We start from the raw sequence: 22,930 nt of genomic DNA, 5'->3' as shown, positions 1-22,930 counted from the left end.
GATTTAGTGGTGTTTGTAGAATTCTGCTTGTAGATTAATATCAATATCAATTGTTGCTGTTTAGATCATGATTGCAGTTCTTAATTTATATTTTTTCATGGTGAATTGTGAACAAATAAATATTGACCGATTCCTTTCTTCCAGACGATAGTTAGTAGTATGAGTGGTTTGAAATGTACTTTGCTCTTGAGGATAGTAGGTGCCACAATGAGTACTAGTAGTGTAGCACTACCTTTACTTCTGGTTTACTTTGTATCGTCTCGTTCCTGAAATGAATTTTTTTGGAAGGGTTAACTGGAGACTGTGTCATTGCTTGTCATGAGTATGCCTTTGCACATCCTGACATTTTGATAGATGATAAATTTATGTAGGAGTTGAGCAACGAAATAATGTAATGTTTGCTTAGAGTAGCTAAGTTAGTGTGGCATATGTTTTTATCCCCCTCGTGCATTCCTTTTGGTGTGAGGGAGGAGCTACACAGCAAAAGATGTCCCGGGTCCATTTTCTGATTCATACAAAACTGCATATATTTGGTGTTTGTGGAGATTAGGTAGTTGGTTATTCTTCTAAGAACTTGATTCAATCACATGGCGATTTTACAGGTGAGTTAACGAGAGTTTAATGCTTTGATTATAGTCAATTTAAAAACTATGTCTGATCTAGAATATTGTCTAACAAACATGCATGTCATCCTTATATGTGGAACTACATACATTTTACTTTTTCTGCTAAACTCTATCCTACCTAGAATAGGTAGACAGCTTATTCCATCTATCATGGGTTTGAAGCACCCAAGTCTCAAGTCGCTTCCACTTATTTGAGATTGTCGTGATAATCTATAATCGGATATCAACTTGTACCACTCTTCATTATATATATATATATATATATATATATTAATATTATATATATATATATATATATATATATAGAGAGAGAGAGAGAGAGAGAGAGAGAGAGAGAGAGAGAGAGAGCAAAATCGGCATCAACACCCTGAATTATAACACGGGTGCACCAAACAGTTCAAACAAAGACTTATAGCCATAACACACCAAAATACGAACTTGAGTGCAATCCGTACTATAAATGAGGTCATGACCAAAATTCTCACCGGGGACGAAAGGATCTTAATTTGTTATTATGTTCCATTCCCCCTAAAATTTTCTTCTTTTTTTAACCCTAATAAACCTGACCATTACCTAAAACTGGTATATGAATTCTTCTTGAAACTTAAAGATAAAGCTGAACTCTTTGTTGTTATGCGAATTTCACTCTTTCACTACCAATTTGGGTAATCTTCAAAATTTAGAGTTCATTTGGGAAGAAAGTGAATTTGGGGAAGAAAGATGGAATTTGCGGAAGAAAGTTTTTGTCTTCAATTGAGGAAGTCGAAAATGAAAGGCACATGCTTTTTTTTTGTTTATGTGAAAAAATTAGGGTTAAAAAAGAAGAAAATAAGAAGGGGGGATGGAAAATAATAATCAAAACTAAGATTCTCCCGTCGTCGGTGAGAATTCCGGTCACTAAACTCATTTATGGTACGGAATGCACCCAGTCCCATACTTTGGCTATAAATCTTAGTCGGGGCTGTTTGGTGCACCGGCGCTATAGTTGAGGGTGTTGAGGCCAATTTTGCCTAGATATATATATATATATATATATATATATATATATATATATATATATATATATATATATATTAAGTTCATATGAGAACCACCCTTATGGTGAGAACCGTGAGAACCACTCATTTTATCTCATTTTACGAAGATTTTGATCATTTCATAACATTTTTGCTCATTTTTTGTTTCACTTATTTTATGGTTTTGCTCATTTAATAATTTTGTGCTCATTTATCAACGTTTTTGCTCATTTTACGTTTTGCTCATTTTACGTTTTTTTCTCATTGAACTTTTTTATGCTCATTTTACGTTTTTCTTCTTTTACATTTTGGTACATTTTACGTTTTTGATAACTTAATGTTTTCTACTCATTTTATATTTCTTCTCATTTGTTACTTTTTTTGCTCATTTTAGGAAGTCTTTGCTTATTTTAAGTGGTTCTCACAGTTCTCACCATAAGAGGGTTCTCACTAGAACCCAACCCTATATATATATATGTATATAATGTTATCTTCTATTATAACTATCATTTATTATGAAAATTACTTGTGGTTGACGCATTATCGGTCCGAACCATTGTCTTTCTGGGTTTGGATATGTTTCCTTGTTGCTCTTTCATTCTACTCTTGGGAACATTGAGACATCGACTTTAAAAAATCTTGTAGTTGATCGATACCGCCATCAACAGTACCCACATGGACAAGGACGGCTAAACATGGATGGAAAGAGAGTTGAATTTGCCACTCAATTTCTCTTTTTGTTTGGAATATTATATGTTCTTCACTTTCTCGCTATTTTTAGACGTTGAGAGCACTGCAAAAACAGAGAACCTAACCATTTATTTCATTCAACGTTTCGAGGTAAGGGCCGCCCAGTTTCAGACTACCCTTGAATCAGACTTAAACATGAATTAATGTATAGGTTCTTAATAAAAAAGGTTGCCCATGATTAGGAGTCGAAGGTTCTTCAATTGTCGTGTTAATACGACGTCCAAATATCCCACGTCGGCGTTTTAGCACCGAATTTTCTTCATCACCGCGGGATCGGGAATTCGTTTCCTGTATTTTAAGCCTTACATTATTAATATTAAAACAAGTACGGTTGCTAACTAGCGGACCAGAAATTTAATCAAGAAAAGAGTAGGCTTTCTGTCATGTATGGACTGATTTCTTTTTATCTGCATGCATGCTGCACACTGTCGTCAAACTCCCGTTGTACAACTAGTCAAGACACCAGATATGTTGGCTAGCTACTAACTACTAAGGCTACGAGAGTGACTGTGTGAGAAGTAGTAGTGCTCAAGAGAGAAGAGAATGTTGCTTAGAATGCTTGTATTGTAAAATAATTCTCTTGGATGGATGTACAATTGAGGAGGAGACCTTGTTTGTAGGCTCCTTAGGGCCTCACTACAACCTTCTATGTACTGGAGCGTATGATTGGCCTCTACTCAAAAGCTATGATACCAGAATGGGTGTTTACCCTTACCTTGAGGGAAGTGATGGCCTAGCAGCACATGGGTGCCCCTAACGACGATGATGCCTAGCGACACTAGTGGGGTTTTAGCGATGAGTCGTGCCATTTCGTTCTCTTGCTAACATGAGTTACCTCCTAGTCGTGGCATGCCTGAACCTTTTGTAGAAGATACTAAAGTCTAGATTGGAGATCTTAATCTGCTAGCATCTATGGCCTGAACTTCTATTTGTTCAATGTGTAGGAAAACGAAAGAATTTCAGTATTTAGGACATCGGATTTTGAAATTTTGGATTGACAATTTGTACTTGTATCTACCACAGTTCCACCTTCTGATTTCTGGTTGCTACTAGAACATACAGAAGTATGTCATAGTACTAAAATTATCATAATGTGTGCTAAAATGCAATTGGAAATTGTGCAAAGATTGAGTCATCTGTGTTCACTACTCGCAGGTGGTCAGGTCTAGAAGTTTTATTGCCATTAATCTTGCTCTTCACCAATTTTATATGACAATAAAGTGTGAAACGATAAAAAGACCGGCTCAATCACTAAAATAAACACATATTTCCTTTGTTTTTTATCATTCTCACTTTTTTGACACTATTTAGACTTAGAGAGAGTCTTCTCAATTTTTTTCAATTTATAAGAAAATATATAGTCATGTGGGATTTTGTTTGATTTATCTCAATTAGTACTTTATTAATATTCAATTGTTATAATTTTTACTAATGTATAACGAAAGATATTTAAGTTCGAAGATGTGCATCGGGAGATACGTACAGTAAAGTGATAATGATTAAAAAAAGCTGAGGGAATACAAACCAGACACTTAATTCTAATCTTTTCGCTTCACCCTAGGGGACGAACATAATGTTCATACATTTGGTCCTTCATTTCCGTCTTCCTAAGAGACGAAAATTGAGTTGGTTTTCAATCAGAAAATCTCTATCCGTTCAAATGTCAATCATATAATCCTAAAACTTCTGTCTCAAGGTTAATGAGCCTGGTTACAAAGCTATTGAAGCAACCCAGAAGGTGAATCCCTGTAAAATCTCGTCAGGAAACACCATCAATTATTTATCAAAGATAAATATCCTGTAATTGTTATAACCATAAAGCATTATAAATCATGCTTTCTTGAACCAAAAGTTGAAGTACTCACTTATTTCGCTCAAACCACAAAAAAATTAATTTTGTTTGAAATGGCTCTAATTAACGAGTTTAGTGCTCTATCTACTGTTTTTAACATGTGTATAAACCATGTACTTGTATTTTCCTTTAATCATGTTATTGATTCAACTTCTTTCTGCAAAACTGCTAACAAGAAATCGTTCCATGCATCAATGGGGCCTGGCATACACCAGTGAACACAATCATTATAACCTTTCATCCATCTGTTACCCCAAAACTCGCCCGGGTGACCATCAGGCCTCATTAACATTGCCCGAGTTATATCCAAAGCCCTAAACCTCTTCCCTTCTCCCTCACCCTCTTTGTTTGCCCTGTTAAGTTCTTCCACTTGTAATCTCCTTAACTCCAACTCAAATCTAGTGTTTTCCAACTCCTCATTAGCCTTTTGTCTCTGAGGACTTGTCCGATTACAACCACCTCCCGTGTCCCATGCTCCATTCTCAAAATGGGCTGGTGAGAATGTCCTCACTAAGGTAACCATGTCCTTGCATCCCTTGCAATTGTTAATGTATTTTAAGGCAGCACGAAATGACATTCTCAAGGAATAATTAAGGCCTAGTTCGGTGATATTTGGTTCATTGCAATAAACACATCCAATTAATTTGCCTTGGTTGTGTAAGTAGTTTCTTCGGAAGAACCAGTGAGCATCCGAGATGATGACATAGTCTAAACCAGGGAGTTTCGAGGCCCATTTCTCATCTACCTCATCAAAATAGAGGTCGAAACTGCCGGTATTAGTGTTATTCACCATCCTTTCCTCTGACTTGACAAGAAATTTTGACCAAAAGGTCATGAGGGTGAAGTTTGATAAAGGAAAATACCATGTTCGGAACCGGTCTTCAGAATCTTTGTATGTATCCATTGGTACTTCTGCCTGAAAAAAAACCATTAGATATGTTAAGGTGTATATGATTTGGTTCCATAATCAAAGATACGTAATTCAGATTGACCAAAATATATTTCAGGATTCTCTAATTATATATTGAATGAGATTTTCAGAATGATAGCACTTACGTTACTTTTGATTTAAGCTTGCACCATTTGAGAGTCCATAACAATGCTAAGTCAGAATGATAGCACTTATATTTCAAGATTCTCTAATTATATATTGAGTGAGATTTTCAGAATGATAGCACTTATGTTATTTTTGATTTAGGCTTGCACCATTTGAGAGTCCATAACAATGCTAACTCACAATTACGCAACCGAGGCCCCTTTTTTAATTTTATGCATAACCATTTCAATCCAATTTTGAAAAACAGGGCATGTGACTTTGCTTTTTGTTGAAGACTTTATTTCATTCTTGTAATATGATGGGGCAGATAGCCAGATACATGCACCTCAATAAAACTCGAGTGCTCAGGCTATCTAATGTGTTAATATTGTGAGATTATTCACAAGCAAAGGAGTTCATCAAAGTTATCCTTATCTCATGTATTCCTTCTGTTTTTCTTTTGTCGTTCTATTGCACTTCAACAAACAATGTTTATTAATAATATCAACGAATACGGTCTAAGTTGGGTATGTGAATACTTATTAAGTCAAAGTAAACGAAAACAAAATCTAAATGGAAGAACAATTTACAATATCATATAGGACATTGAGAGTGTATGTCTAGGGTTTGTTCTCTTCGACATAAAACAACTGAATTGAGCTGAACTGAACTGATTGCAACAGAATTCAACTGAACTTATTGCAACTGAACTGAACTGAACTGAAATGAATTAAATTATAACTAACAGAAATTATAGTTGGAGCTGAACTGAACTGATTGCAACTGAACTAAACTGAACTGAACTGATTGCAACTGAACCGAACTAAATTGAATTAAACTGAAAATAAGCTGGGAACTAAAAGTTTCTATGAAGTAATAATATGTGAAGTTGTTTCATTGCTAAAGAATGTTAAACTTCATATGAAGTCCTACTTTTCCAAAAATGGAGGAAATTTTCAAGTAGAACTTTTAATGGGAAGTTTTATTCCTTTAATGTATGGCAAAAACAAACTCAAGGAAAATATTTCTTTTTGTTTAGCCAAATAGCCCAGAAATGTACTGAGCAATTCAAAAAGCAAAGCAAGTTGCAAAAAGTATGCACAACCCACATGGGCCATATCCTTATTCAATCTACATAATTAGACCTTTAATATTGCTAACACGTACCTTTGACTATTAATTTATTTGATTAATAATCAGTAAGAACTAAAAATGTTGATATTAGGGATAAAATAAACAGGGCCTCACATGATTACTGTAGACATCATAAATTTATTGGTGTTTTATACAAACATAAGTTAATTATTATTGAGATAGAATAAATATAATTGGCTCAATTAATTAATTTAGTCCACCTAGATAAAATATCCAAATTAAATCAAACACGTATAATTTAGGTTGTCAGATATTTGCGCTAGTTCATATCAATAGTCTTAATACGATTGTCAAATGACAAAGGTGAGAAAGGACTTCCAAGTCATAAACGGATTCAAATCCATAAACTACCGAGTCCATGAAAGGATCCTCATCATTATTCTCAACAACTCATAAAAATATCTTAGAATTGTCTTTGCAAATAGTCAACAAGCACAATCAAATCCTTGCGACCGTTTAGATACACTCAAGCATCCTTTGATTAAGATTCAAGCTTTCTTCATGCCTCATTGGAATACACTCAAACATATTCGATCGAGATTCAAGCTTTGTTAGCCCTCATTCGCATGCATTCAAACAAAACCTTCAAACTTAGGTTGATGTTGACATAACATTATTCTATTCCACAATCAAACTCAGTTTACGTTGATAAAACGTCACTCCACACTCAAATCAAGATAGACATCAACACATGTCACTCTCCAGTTACGGATCAGAATCACAATATTTAGTTTATTTTCATTATAAATTGTCTATAGAGATTATACACAATATACTTATTGAAATAAAATTTATTTGTTACTTTGTTTCTTATCTTATTTATTTTGACTCAAATTTTGTGTTACAAATTACTTTTCTGGTTCACATATAAATCACTTAAAAGTAAAATACATATTGTGTCGATTATAAAGGGATCAAAGGAATAGACTAATAGAAAAATACTTTATACAACCCCCGATACAATTGAAAAAGTTGTAGAAGATTGAAGCTCGTATTCTAGCTTATTATTAAAACATAAGTCTATAAAAGAAAAAATAGCTATCTAAAAGGAAGTGTTATAACAGATGTGAGAAAGAACAAATAACGAATGCAAAAAAATAATAAATAACACACAGATTTACGTGGTTCACCAACGATGTGTTGGTCATGACAACGGCTAGAGAGATAGAGATCAGTTTTATTGAGATGAGGAAAATCTAGATTACAAAGTAATTAATGACTAATTCGTCGTATAAAGAAACTAGATTTAAAACCTATGTATATCCCGGTTAAGAAAACGCAATCCGGTGTCAAAACAGCTCACCGCCCAATCGGGTCGGGTCACCTATTTTCCCAAACCCCAGATGAACTCGGCCTAATCGGGCGACCCTAGCCCAGTCGTAGTTCGGGATCGGGCACCCTGTAACTAGCCCTGCTGAGCTTCTTCGACCCCACTTGATCAGACGGCACTGCGAACAGCTCCCTTGACGAATACTACCAGATTCAAGCATAATTCCTAAAAATCTCCATATTAATTTGAATTCTCTTACAATAAACCAGAAAACTAGATAATAGATGCGTTGATCACAACCCCCAGATTCTCCCTTCAACCAAATTTACCCCGAGAGAAAAATCATGCCAGATTTGTCCCTTAAGGACACCAAATTAGCCCCTAAGGACCCCAAACTTGCCCCACAAAGGGTAACTAACAATCACGAACATTGAGCAAGTTCAAATAATGTTGAAACTTACTTTACGGAACCGATTTACCTTCTTCACCTTAATTCTTGTCTCACTTCTCAGAAAATGATACCTGACATCTATGTGTTTAGTCCTCTCAAGATGAACTTGATCCTTGGCCAAGCATATCGCACTCAAGTTGTCATAATACACTATCGCCTAATCATGATGTAGACCCAAATCACTGACTAGTCTCTTTAACCAAATTCTCTCCTCAACTGCGTCTGTCAAGGTCATACACTCTGCCTCAGTAGTAGAAAAAGTCAATGTAGGCTGAAAAGTTGTTTTCCAACTCACAACAGAACCCATAAGAGTGAACACATAAACACTAATAGATCTTCTACCGTCCACATCCTAGCATAATCAAAATCAGAGAAACTGTAACTAAACATGCCATATCACCTCCATAAAATAAAACCAACATCTAACGTACCTCTAAGATACCGAAAGACAATGCTCCTTACCAAGATCACCCATGAACCTACTAACCACACTTCCTACATGTGCAAGATCCGACCTAATGCAACCCATAACATACATCAAGCTCCCTACTGCACTAGAATAAGGAACCCGACGCATATACTCCTCCTCAGCAGACTTAGGTGCAAAAGGAACGAACAAATGACTATTGGAGGCACTTGGAGTATCTATATGTTTTGTTGTTGACATGCCGAACCTTGACAATATCTTCTCAATGTAGCCTTTCTCTGACAAGAAAAGCTTCTCATGAGCCCTCTCCATACAAAGCTCCATACCCAAAAATTTTCGTGCTGCACCCAAATCCTTCATTTCAAATTCAGCACTGATAAGCTCCTCCAACTCCTGAACATCCGACTTGTTCCTAGTAGCTACCAACATATCATCTACATACAGCACTAACTAGATGAAAGATCCATATGTCAGCTTGTTGTGATACACACAACAATCATATGAACTCCTGTTGTAGCCTAGCTTTGTCACGTAGTTATCAAATTTCTTGTATCACTGCCTCGGAGACTGTTTTAGTCCATATAAGGACTTCTTCAACTTGCAAACAAAATTTTCTTTTCTCGGAACCTGGAAACCATCTGGTGAGCCATGTATATCTCCTCCTCCAACTCTCCATGTAGAAAAGCCGTTTTAAGATCTAGTTGCTCAAGCTCAAAATCCTAATGTGCAACTATTAGTAGTAGCATCCTGATAGAAGTATGTCTGACTACAGGTGAAAAATCTCATCGTAGTCTACACCCTCCCTTTGTGTGACCTCTTGCAACCAGTCGAGCCTTACAGTTGACCCACTCTGCAAATGTTATCCCCTCCTTTTCTTGAAAACCTTTTTACAAGTAACTATTCTTCTCCCTGAAGGCTTAGGCACAAGCTCCAAAGTCTCGTTCTTGTGGAGTGACTCTATCTCACTAGAGTAAAAACCTAGAAGGGATGTGCTTTAAGGGATGCGTTTTTTAGAAAAAGCAACCCTTAAGTATGAAGGGATGCAGTTAACTAAAAAACGCAACCTTTTTAATAGGAAGGGTTGCGATTTTTAAGGTAATCGCAACCCTATATGTGAAGGGTTGCAGTTTTCCAAATAACCGCAACCCTTCTGTAACGAAGGGTTGCGGTGTACTGATGTCCGCAACGCTTCACTAAACAACCGCACCCTTCACTTTAGAAGGGTTCCGGTGAAGGGCTAAATGCAGCCCTTCCCTTGACAAAAACTACGCGCACAAATTTTACTAAAAACTGCACGAATTTCCCTCGGTCACTCACTCACTTACTCCCTTTCACTCCTCACTCTTTCCTCTCCTCTTCACCACTGGAGCCCTAACTCAACCACTGACGACGCACACATTCACTCTCTCCTCACTTACTACCTCTCACTCCTCACTTACTACCTCTCACTCCTCACTTACTACCTCTCACTCCTCACTCACTTCCGCCACCTTCACTCTTTCCTCTCCTCTTTTCTAGTTGCGGGTTTCTAGTTGTGAGTTTCATTTTTTTGCATGTGCACCACCACCACCACGCAGCGCCACCTTCACTCTCTTCTATCCTCCTCTTTCGATAATTCCCTCTTTTTCATTTTTTAAGTTTCCAAAACATTAATACAAAATCTTCGTTTAATTAAGTGGGTTGGAGGGTGGGGAAGGGTGGGCAGGGGGTGTGGGAGTGTTGGGGAGGGTGGGCGGGGGTGTGTGTGGGGGTGGGGAGGGCTGGAGATGTTGGGCAGGGTGTGGGGGATGGCCGGGGAGGGCGAGCAGGGGGTAGGGGAGGGTGGGCAGGGAGTGGTGAGGGTGTGTGTGGTGGTGGCTAGGGGGTGGGGAGGGGTTTTTTTAGTTAAACTTGTTGATATTATGTGATTAAATGTGCAATATAGGTTTCGTTAATTGTAGGAAAAGAGACTAAGTAAGGATAAAATAAAGTTCTAACTATCTCTTCTCTCTTCATTTCTCGTCACTGATGTTAAGAGGTATAATGTTTAATTTTTTTGCATGTTTTATTTTTTGTTTGATTGGTTGATGAGCTAGATAAAGTTGTCATGTGTTTCAATTTGATTAATGAGGTTTAGGGTTTGAGAGTTGAGGGAAGAGGCAGATTATAAGGGAGTGGGCTGGGTTCTTTTTCTTATAGAAAAAATAAGAGAATATGATGCGGTCCACCAAACCACATCAGATTTTGAAAAAACCGCATCAGTTTTTATAATCTGATGTTTTTCATAAGAGGACTGCATCAGATTGTCTTCCCAGCTTTCCCTCCCATTTTTAATGTTGATTTTCGGATGCGGTTTTGCAAAAAACCGGATATGTTACTAAGTGACATATAAGGTTTTTACCACTGGTGCACACCCCTCCCCCACCTCCCCCAACCTCTGCCCACCTCTCCACCCCTGCACACCTTTGCCCACCTACCCCAACCCCATGCCCACCCCTCCCCCACCCCTGCACACTTGCCTATTTTGGCCTTTTCGCATCCAATTATTAGATTTCTAGTCATTTAACCCCAAATTATTTTTGATCATGATAATATAAGGTATAATGCAACTAGTATGTAGATTTTTAGGCTTGCATTTGTTGTTGGTCGAATTTCGGGAACGTAAATGTGATTGCAGGAGTCATTTTGACCGATTCGCGTCCAATTTGTACATCTCGAGTCATTTAACCCCAAATTCTTTTTGACCATTATAATATGAGGTATAATATAACTAGTGTGTAGATTTTTAGGCTTGTTTTTGTTGTTGGTCGAAATTGGGGAACGTAAATGTGATTTTGGGCTTGCATTTATTGTTGGTCGAATTTCGGGAACGTAAATGTGATTTTAGGCCTATTTTCGCCGATTCGCGTCCAATTTGTACTTCGCGAGTCATTTAACCCGAAATTCTTTTTGAACATGATAATATGAGGTATAATATAAATATTGTGTAGATTTTTAGGCTTGCATTAGTATTTGGTCGAATTTCGGGAACGTAAATGTGATGTTAGGCCTATTTTGGCCTTTTCGCGTCCAAGTATTAGATTTTGAGTCATTTAAGTCCAATGTTTTTTTTTTTGAATATGACTATATAAGGTATAATATACCTAGTTTGTAGATTTTGAACCTTCAATTTATTGTTGGTTGAATTTCGGGAAGGTATATGTAATTTTTAGAACTATTAACTATGGTAAATGATTGAATTCTTATAGTATGTGTTTTATTCCTTGGTTGTTTTGCAAGGTTCATATGAAGAGAAGGTTGAAGCGCTTCACCATGGAGGAATTAAATGATGTTCGGGATAAATTGGCAACTTACCTTTGTGACGATTGCTTATGAACATTTTGGGAGGATTTTGTGATATTATTTTCCTAATAATATGTACACTTTGTCAATTCTATGTACACTTCATACATTATTTCAATATATATTTTAAGTTATTTATAAATTTTTTATTGCATTTCGGTTTTTTTTTTTTAAGCGAGGTGTTCGGCGAGGGGAGGGGTTTGCCACGGTGGGTGCTGAGGTGGGCTAGGAGGTGGGCAGAGGGTGGGGAGGTGGGTGTGCAGGGATTGTGGAAGGTGGGTGTGTAGGGATTGTGGAAGGTGGGCATAGGGGGTGTAGGAGATGGTCTGTGGGTGGGTGAGCAGGTGGGTAGGTGTGTGGGTAGGGGTGTGGGTAGGGGTGTGGGGAGGTGGGCAGGTAGGTGTGGGATGGGGGTGCTGGGGGAAGTAGAGGGTGTGGGAGGTGGTCTGTGGATAGGAAGATGGTCTGGGTGGACAGAGGGCGGGTCTGGCATGGGTAGGTGGGTGGTCAGGGGTATGGGGAGGTGGGCAAGTAGGTGGGCAGGGGTGTGGGGAGGTGGGCAGGGGGCAGTAGGGTGTGGCCTTTGGGAATTGTTTTTTTTAAAAAAAATATTTAAAAGGGCTGCAGTTTTAGACACAAACCGCAACCCTTCTATATTTGAAGGACATCGGTTTATGAATAAACGCAACCCTTTTGATAATGAAGGGTTGCGTTTTTCTATTAAACCGCAACCCTTCTAAAAGTGAAGGGATGCGGTTTTCTCCCTAAACCTCAACGCTTCAAGTACTAAAGGGTTGCGGTTTGTATAAAAACCGCAGCCCTTCCTTTTAGCTGAAGGGTTGCTACATCAAGGACTGCTGGCCAAAAACGAAGCCCTTGGGGCTGTTTTGACCGTAACCCTTGCATATTTTTTCACTAGTGTCACATCTCCCATTGCAGCAAGCCAATGGGTAGACTCCGTACATGTAACTGCCTCCCTATAGGTACATGGCTCATATACATCCACCTCCTCAGCAACCTGCAGTGCATAAGCCACCATATCTTCAAAACCAGACCTGTTTGGGGGTTTCCCAAAATGTTTCCTCCTAGGACGCTCCCGAGCAAGGCTAGGCGCCTCTTCATTTGGTATTGGAGATTATGATGCTTCATAATCAATAATGTGTAGATAATCACTCTCCTCATGAGTGACTTGCTGCTCCCTGTTTATCAACACTACCACTATCTGCTACAATAATGGACTTCATAGTAGGATTAAACATAGAATTTTCATCAGAGACAACATTTCTACTCGGTATAACCCTACCCTCAGATGGGAACCAAATTCTATAATCTTTCACCTCATCCCTATATCCTACAAACACTCCCATTTTGTTTTTTTTTCTCCAACTTACCCTCATTTACATGATGGTAAACATTACAACCATAAAACTCGCATATTTGAGTAATCTGTAGGTTTATCTAACCACTTCTCATATGGTGTTTTGGGACTGATTCTAGAGTGAGGTCCACGGCTGGTCAGATTGTTGTACTAACGACTTCTCTCCAAAACCTTCTAGTCATACCAGCATTAGAAAGCATGCCAAGCTCTCTCCAGAAGTGTTTGATTCATTCATTCAGCTACACCATTCTAATGTGGTGTATTCCTATCAGTATGATGCCTAGCAATCCCTTCATTCTTGCAGAACGCATCAAACTCAGACAACCAGAGCTTCAGACTATTATCAGTTCGCAACCTTTTGATCTTCTTCCCTGTTTGATTCTCCACCAATGCCTTCCACTGCTTGAAAATTTTGATAGCTTCACCTTTTAAATTCATGACAATTAAATAAGTCATTCTTGAAAAATTATCTATGAAGGATACAAAATACATGTGACCTCCCAAATATTCCACATGTGAAGGACCCCATCAATTAGAGTGGATATAATCCAGAGTACTTTTTGTTCTATAAATGCCCTTAGAAAACTTGCTACGATGTAGTTTCCCAAAAATACAATTCTCATAAAAGTCAAGGTTTGTAACCTTATGTCTACGCAGAAGATCTGCTTTGGAGAGAATTTGCATCCCTCTCTCACTCATATGCGCAAGTCTCATGTGTCATGGCTTGGTCATATCATCCTTTGGAATTTCAGATGAAACAATAGCAGCTGAACCTGAGAGAGTAAAACCCTGCAAAACATACAAGGCACCACACTTGACGCCCTTCAATAACATCCTTCGAACCCTTGCAGACATACACAACTCCACCCCCACCTCTGAAACTGAACCCCTTATGTCTAACAGTCTAAGTGAAATCATATTCTTGGTCATCTATGGAACATGCTTGACATTATTCAGAGTGCAGAATGTACCATCATGTGTCCAAATCTTGAGAAAGCATATTCCAACTGTCTTACATATTGCATTGTTAACCATTGAAATATTACCTCCATCTACTTGCTCATAAGTCATAAGTAATGAACCACTCCCTACGAGGACTCGTATAATACGACGCTCCAGAATCAATAAACCTCACGTCATTACAATATGTTTGTTCATTAGCAACTAAAGCAAGATCATCCTCAGAAATCGAATTTTCTGCTGCAACAGCAGCAAAGCCAGACCCAGCTTTATTTTCCTGATTCTTCCTTTTAGGACATTCCTGTTTCCAATGCCCCTTCTCCTTACAGTAATTACATATATCATTAGGTTTAGGGTCCCCTTTGGAATTTCCGGATTTCTTGAAATTCTTTTCTCTAGAATCCCACCCCCTACTACTACTGGTCACTAACCCAGCGGCCTGATTATCTGTACTCGTATTTCCAGATGCCATATGGGGCAATTTACTAGTATGCAAAGATGATCTAACCTCTTCTAAGGACACATAATCTTTACCAACAATGAAAGATTGCACAAAATTTTCATATGACAACGGTAAAGAAAACAAGCAGAATCAAAGAAGCATCCTCATCCTCTACCTTAACATTAATATTATGCAATTTTAACAATATTGTATTTAATTGATCTAGGTGATCTCTAAGAGGTGTACCTTCATTCATACGCAGGCTGCACAGACGTTGCTTCAAAAGCAACTTGTTGATTAGAGATTTTGTCATATACAAATTCTCTAATTTCAACCACAGATCAGATGTACGTGGTTTCCTCCTCCACGACTTCAGTGATTATGCCATCACTCAGACAAAACATAATCTTTAAATGAGCCTTCTCCTCCAGAGTGGTCATCTCAGTATGTTGACTTCTTTGTCAACGGTATCAACAACCCTTGTTGCTTCAATAAAGCCCGCATCTTGATCTGCCACAGACTGAAACTGCTTCCCCCAGCAAATTTATCAATTTTCACATTCATCCCAAACATCTTTCTCACCCAGATCGAACACAAAGCTCTGATACCAATTTGTTATAATGGATTTGAGAAATAACAAATAACGAATGCTAAAAAAAATAAATAACACACAAATTTACGTGGTTCACCAACGATGTGTTGGCTACGTCCACGGACAGAGAGAGAGAGAATAGTTTTATTGACGTGAGGAAAATCCAGATTACGGAGTAATTAATGATTTTTTCTTAATCTAAAGAAACTAGTTTAAAACCTATTTATAACCCGATTGAGAAAACGCGTTTCCGCGTCAAAACAGCTCACCGCCCGATCGGGTGGCGTATTTTCTCAAACCCCAAATGTACTCGGGCCCGATCGGGCGACCCTCACCCGATCGTAGCTCGGTACCTATGTCCGATCGGGCGCCCTGTAATTAGTCCTATTGAGCTTCTTCGGCCCCGCCCAATCGGGCTGCCCTACGAACAACTCCCTTGACAAATATTACCAGATTCAAGGCATAATTCCTACCGGAAGCTTGATTAATAGATAAGTTGAGCTCGAAGACAAAAAAAAATGTCTAGTAGTTAGTTGCAGAACTATTTATAAATTGATAAAGGACAAGATTTTTTAGCTGAACTTCAACAAAGAGCTCGGACATGAAGAGGATAAAACTTGATACAACTCATTTACACCTTATGTGTATTTTTTTTTTGACATCGAGAGAATTTGCATTAATTGATAATGATATTTTTTGGTGCTAAATCAAACAAATGTAAGTATAACTTCAGCATTCATCAAAATAAATCCAAAATATTTATTTAAAACTGCCATTTGTACCCAGAGATATATTGTGAACTTTTTTTGAATACTAGTAGAAAAACGATGATTTACGTCGCCCCAAGTGCGTCGAATGTAAAGCAAAACGACGCAAAAGGGTAATTTGTGTCGCACGCAAAGAAGAGTGCGACACACATCATGGGTAAATGAGCACCAGTACGAGCTATTTGCGTCGCACGTACCATAGGTGCGTTGCAAAAGCCCAATGTGTGTTGGACCACCTGGCACATACGACGCAAATCGTCTCCTCTTAGAAAAAAGAAAATTCCACTATCTGCGTCGCATGGTACTTTAGTGCGTTGCAAAAGCCCAATTTGCGTCGGACCTCATGGCCCATCCGCCGCAATCCCCCACCCCTCCCCTTGCTAGCCTAGACCACCATCTCCACAATCGAAAACTATTTGCGAAGTCGAGCCAACCCTAGCCCCGACACTGACCCAACCAAGCCCAGAAATCGAGCCACCCAATCCCCGTCGTCGTCGTTGTTGTTGTTGTTGTTGTTGTTGTTGTTGTTGTTGTTGTTGTTTTGGTGGTGCGAACGTCAAGGGGCTGCGAGAGAGAGAAACGGCATTGTTGTTCTTGTTGTTTTGGTGGTGCGAACCTTCTTCTCCACCACCATCTAAGAACTCGTGGGTCACCATTAATGCCGCCAGATTTGAGCAACCCAGATTTAATCACATTCTCCCCTTTTCCCCCTTTTTCCATTTCTAGGGTTTTCGCCATTTTAGGAGAGCGAAAAACACAGTGAGGAGAGAGAGAGAAAAGCAGCAGCCATGGGTTCGATTCCCGACCCTACCGAGCTGAGGAATCCAAGAAGGCATTGAGCCTCGGAGTTGTTGAGGAGAGAGAAAACCCAGTGGGCTGCGGCCTGCGACGGTGGGGGATGGGTGGGGGAGACCGGTGGTGTGGCTGCACTGGGGTGGAGGGAAGGGGGAGGGGTGGGGCTAGGCTGGGGTGGACGGAGGGGTGGGATCTAGGCTGGCAGGAGGTTAGGGGTGGGTCTAGGCTGGCAGGAGGTTAGGGGCGGGTCTAGGCTGGCAGGGGGTTAGGATTAGGGGTGGGTTATTGTTTAGGATCAGGGTTAGATGTTAGGGTTATGGGTTAATTGTGGTAAAATCGTAAATAATGCAAACGGTGAGATAACGGCAGTTAAAAAAAGGGTATTTAGTGCACAAAAATGAAAAGTCAGGGGTATATAGTGAATTGTTGAAACCTTGAGAGTATATTGTAAATTTGTTGATTTGTCAGGGGTATTTGGAGAAAAAACCGTAAAAATAATCCAAACTGCAATTAATAGCTGATGTTTAAATTGGCACAGTGGTAGGTCTACTTGATGCAGTGCAACATTCATAAGCGGACGAGGGTTCGAACCCCACTGAGTTAATGTTTTCTACTTATTTTCCGAACTATCTTCAAAAATATTGCCTTTTCCCCTTAATCGTTCCTATCTTCTTCTTTTTTCCAACAGTGATATTTTTTTACATTTTTTTGTGATATTGTTTTGTACTTTATTTTTCTTCAAATTAGATCCAACAATCATAAAAGTCAAGTGTATCTCTTTCTTTCTTTTTGTTATAATTTAAGAAAGCAATTGGTAATTGACTTAGTTACTACTTTTGCTTTTTTTTTTACTTGCTAAATTTTTCTTAAATGGTTGTTTTTTTTTACTTGCTACATTATTTCAACTTTCCTAATTACTTATTAGAAGACTTGGTCCACCAAAAAGTACTATTATATTTGTTTTTTTTTTCTTTTTTCACTAAAAAGTACTACTTTTTCAATGTTTTCCACCACATTTAATGTTAAAGGAGTCAAAAAGTACACCAAAAAATATTAAAAAGAACATCTCTTGAAATCTAGTGAAAACAACAATGTAGCAAATAAAAAAAACAAGGAGAGTAATAAACTACTTCAATTTCGTAAAATTTACGTACTTATAAGTTATTCTTTCAATTTCTTGAAGATTCGATAGTGGTCAAATAAATAAATATACAAAACTCCTTCAAAGTTGAAGGATCGAGATTTATAGCAACTACATTATCTATAAATTCTTTATAGTTGTTGATAATAGTATATTCATTCAAACTTGATGTGCTTCGATTAATTTTTTTTTCATTAATGCCTGTTCTCCCCGGCTTATTTTCAGTTCAGTTCAGTTCAGTTCAATTCAGTTCAGTTCAGTTCAATTCAGTTCAGTTCAGACCAGTTCAGTTCAGTTCAGCTCTTGACAATACTTTTACTCTCACATATCACTATTCATTTCAGTTCAGTTCAGTTCAGATCAGTTCATATCAGTTCAGTTCAATTCAATTCAGTTCAATTCAGTTCAGTTCAGTTTAGTTCAGTTCAGCTGTTTTATGCCGAAGAGAACAAACCCTTAAATTCTTTTAATTTATCTATTCGGCCCCTGTGAAATAATTGATCAAGATCCGCCACTGTTCTCAAGGTCTAGAGTATAAGGTTCAAGGTTGTAGTCTGTGTGTCTTATGTACTCCCTTTGTATTTTTTTATCTTTCCTACTTCGACTTTGCACGTTTGTCAATACACTTATTCTACATTAAATATCTTTCATTACATATTAGTAAAATTACAATAATTGAATAAGACCCCGCACGACTATATTTATTCTTATATATTGAGAAAAATCTAAAAAGTTCTCTCTAATTAGGAATAGTGTCAAGATTCTAAATGAGAAAGATAAAAAAAAATACAGAAGGAGTACTGTATTAAACTTTACAATCCATTATGAATTATAAGGTTCTTGGCGTCAATCTCAAATAAAAAATTCATATGATCTCCTATATTAAGATAGATTGCATCAAATACGTCTCCTTCTTGTCCTTCTATTCCCACTATTTACATAGATAAAAGAATATTTCTCAAAGAATAATCCACTATGGAGGTATTTGCCTATAATTAGGTGAAAAGTTTAGAAATGAAAGGAAGTGATACTACCAAGAATAAGTAAGTGTTTGGTTGAGATATTTGTGTATGGAAACTCATGCTCACACAAATCACTCCATATGGAATGAGATCCTCGTAATTCTCATGTAACAATAGATTTTAAATTCATAAAGAAAACCAAACAACAATAGTAAACTAGTGTTAGATTACTAAATTAGCTATATTTTGTAGTTTTTATTTGTCTACAATTTCATATCAATTATTTAAACTAAGGGTCTGTTCTCCCCAACTTATTTTCAGTTCAGTTCAGTTCAGTTCAACTCCAATAAGTTCAGTTCAGTTCAGTTCAACTCCAATAAGTTCAGTTCAGTTCAGTTCAGCTCCAATAAGTTCAGTTCAGCTCAGCTCCATTCTTTTATAATCATTTTGTTAAATATTATTATTATGTTGGTATAATTTATTTTACTAATTACTCTTATTATTATTATTATTATTATTATTATTATTATTATTATTATTATTAGTATTATCATTATTATTATTATTATTATTATTATTATTATTATTATTATTATTATTATTATTATTTAAATATATATCATTACTATTAAGTATTATAATTATTATTGTTGTTTCTATATATTATTTTGTTTATTATACCTTTACTCATTATTATTACTATTATTATTAGGAGGAACATGGTTTAGGTCAAAGCACAAATAAACTCATTTTTTTTAGCCCATAAACCAATCAAATCGCGTCAAGACGTTTTATGATGTAATTTTCGCGGTCCAACCCAATCATTATTTTTATAAATATTTTTATATTATTCAATCTAATTATTAAAATAGTAATATTAATTTACTTCTTAGATATTATTGTTATTATATATTATCATCAAGTATTAATATATTAATACAAATAATATAAAATAATTATTATTAATTATCATTATTATCATTAATTATTATTATTATTAATTTATGATTATTATTATTATTTATAACTATCATTTAAAAATATCCAAAATACTATTATTATTATTATTCATTATTATTACTTATCATTATAATTATTATTTAGTATTCATATTATTATTGTTTAAAATATTATTTATATATTTATTACATTCAATTTAATTCAATTTAATTTAATTTAATTCAATTCAATTCAATTAAATTAAATTCAATTCAATTCAGTTCTGTTCAGTTCAACTCCAATAAGTTCAGTTCAGTTCAGTTCAGCTCCAATAAGTTCAGTTCAGTTCAGTTGTTTTATGCCGAAAAGAACAGACCCTAAGCCCCCACTAAAATTAGTCATGACATAGAAAATGCTAGTCAAACCTAAAACTTCTCTCCCTAATAAAATGCCATCACATTTGCTTGCAAACAAATCATAGAATCTACATTTTACATATCATTTCTCCACATTCACGCAAAGAAGATTCATAAATGAGTTTGTTACATGCATTTCCCTTCAACAACTTTTATGCCTTGTTCCATTGTGGTCACCAAAATGAAACATTTGAAGAAATTAAATAAAAGTTGTAAAAAATAACAAAATTGAAATGAACATAAAAACTAACCTGAGACAAAAGGCATAGAAGAGATTCCATGTGATTTCGGGCAACTGAATCCCCAACAAAACCCAATTTTCTTCCACCAACAAGTTGCAAAAATTTATGGGGATTAAATCTTGGAAGCTCACATTTCTCTGGTTTCCATCTCCAATTCACAAAATCTTTGTCCATTCTTCCATGTTTGAAGCAATTTTTTGAGTCCGGAATTGTTACACAACTAGTTGTTGTATACTGGGATCCATTTCGGTCTCGTACCCATTTACCCTTAAACAAATCACAATCATCTTCACCTATTAGAAAAAAGAATTACTTCACTGATTAAGAGTCATACCACATTTATAAAAATACATACATAACATATAAAACCAAATATAAGTTTCATCCTTCATCAAAAGCTTACTATAAATAATATACCCTTGATTTCCAAAATAAAATCAAAAAAACCCAAAAGAAAGTGAAAAAATTAAGCCAAGTCCCGAATATTTTATTCAATTTTTATTTTTTTTTAAAATAATCAACATTGGGAACACGAGAAAAAAACTAGAAAGACACGAAAAGAAGCAATCTTGAACGTAATTCTGGAAACATTTGCAAAATTGATTTATCACATCTAACTAGAAATTTGTATCAAAGAACGTAAAACAATGATAATTTAAATTTTTTACTCAAGTAAAATAAAAGGGTTTAATTCGATGAAGATGGTTGAATTCTAAGAAATGGGGAAAAAAGAAGTTTATGACTTACCAAATTGGGGTTTGATCGGCGGCGCATGAGTGTTGCGAGAAAGTTGTTGTGGTTTCAGTAGTTGGGAAGAGAAATGAAAAGGGTTAATAGAGTAAAGAAAAAAGAGGCTAAAAATGGAGGTTAGACCAACTGACCATATTAAAAATGGGGGCAGTCCACCTTTGTAATTTTTGATAAAATAGATGTTATGATTTTTTCCATTGTTATGATTGTTTTCATATGAATATGATGATGATGATGATGTTTTCATTTTTCTATTTCACCCATGCAAAATGAAAAGAAAAAGAAAGATCAATGAGAATTTTGAACAATGCAAATAGTGATTTTTTTTTGTTGGCGTTGGTTTGTTTTATTTTGCAAAACCCCTTACTCTTTTTGGTTTTGTGAGTGGAATAATATTTCCCTATTTTGTTTTAGGTTTTATTGAGGAAGGAAGTAAATAGCGTAGAAGATTTGATGAAGAAAGAAAGGAAAGTTGTTCAGTTGATTCTGATGTTGAGAATTTCCTCTGTGAAAGTCAGCACCGAACGTCGTCAAAAGTGCAGCAAAAACATAGTATTTGTACCATGTTTGTGTGTTAACTTTTGCATTAGATTTAGACACGTGTTGAATCATACTCCCTCCGTCTACAATATTTTTTACACTAAATTTTTTGAGTTAAGCATCAAGTTGAGCCCCAAGTTTTGGTATTTTTCACCAATTAGGAACTCAAGTTTTTTTTTTTTACCAATTAGGTACTGAGACCAATTTGAACAGCAGTAATTATAATTTAATCCCTTTGGTTCAATTCTCTCATTAGACCCTAAACCATAAATTTCTCTCCTATACCAAATTAAGCTACAAGCCACTAGCAGTCAACCACCACCACCGCCCTATTGTCCACCAGCACAACCAACACCACTGCCCTAATGTTCGCCACCACAACCACCACCGGCGAGCAACCTTGGCCGCCCCTATCCGACCGTCGTCCCTTCACGTGCAACCACCCTCATCCTCACACACCTACCCACACTCATGCTCGCTCACCCTCGCTTGAGATCTCACTGGACCTCCAGTGCCAGTCACCACCACACGCCCTTCAACACCATCACACCAACAACAGCAGAAAACGAACAACCTCAACAACAATGGTCGTGGTTGTTGTTCGAAATTCTCTCTCACCACCTTCTTCTTTCGTTTAGGTTGCTTGTTGGTTTGGGTTGAGTGCCGCCGATTTGGTTGTGCTAGAGGGGGACCGTTGGTGGATTGGTTGGCTGTGTTGTGGTGGGGTTGGATTTGATGTTGGTTTGCGGGGGTGCTCGGGTTTAGGTTGGGTTTTGGGGTGGTTAATGATGGTAGTGTTAGGTTTGCTGGAGTGGTGAGGTGAGGTGGAGCTTGGTCGGTGTTGAGGTGGAGTGGTGGGCGGTTGGTTGTAGCTAGGTGTCTGCTGATGGTTGTTTTGTGGCAAATAGTGTTTGTGCGGGTGAGTGTTTGTGTTTGTGGGGAAGAGAGAGAAAGGGGTGAGGGGAGGACTAGAGGAGAGAGTTGATTAGGAGTGGTTATGGTTTAATTGTAGTGAAAATCAATCAGAGTACTCAATTGATGAAAAAAAACTTGAGCCCCCAATTGGTGATGAAAAATACTAAAAGTTAGGGCTCAACTTTAT

The 22,930-nt window shown here is 36.9% G+C and overlaps 1 protein-coding gene across 1 annotated transcript; it reads right to left on the bottom strand.

The window, feature by feature from the left end:
• Positions 1-3,872: 3,872 nt before the first annotated feature.
• Positions 3,873-22,106, bottom strand: LOC104884548 (xyloglucan O-acetyltransferase 3). The gene is made up of 3 exons (XM_010669224.4): positions 21,286-22,106; positions 20,548-20,831; positions 3,873-5,160 (listed from the first exon to the last, which is right to left on the bottom strand). Exons 1-3 carry the CDS (start codon positions 21,533-21,535, stop codon positions 4,378-4,380), a joined length of 1,317 nt encoding a protein of 438 aa, XP_010667526.1. The 5' UTR covers positions 21,536-22,106; the 3' UTR covers positions 3,873-4,377.
• Between the last annotated feature and the right edge of the window lie 824 nt (positions 22,107-22,930).

This window comes from Beta vulgaris, chromosome 2 (genome assembly GCF_026745355.1).
Source record: "Beta vulgaris subsp. vulgaris cultivar EL10 chromosome 2, EL10.2, whole genome shotgun sequence".
Taxonomy (NCBI): Eukaryota; Viridiplantae; Streptophyta; class Magnoliopsida; order Caryophyllales; family Amaranthaceae; genus Beta; species Beta vulgaris.
Note: the sequence above shows the minus strand (reverse complement) of the source record. Positions and strands in the feature narration are given on the sequence as shown.

What these genes read in the sequence shown, in the direction of transcription:
- LOC104884548 (XM_010669224.4), bottom strand. Translation starts at nt 21,535, where the DNA reads ATGAAAACATCATCATCATCATCATATTCATATGAAAACAATCATAAC. An exon ending in GCCGATCAAACCCCAATTTG is followed by an intron (nt 20,832 to 21,285) that starts GTAAGTCATAAA and finishes TTTTTCTAATAG; the next exon opens with GTGAAGATGATTGTGATTTG. An exon ending in TTCTATGCCTTTTGTCTCAG is followed by an intron (nt 5,161 to 20,547) that starts GTTAGTTTTTAT and finishes GTTTTTTTTCAG; the next exon opens with GCAGAAGTACCAATGGATAC.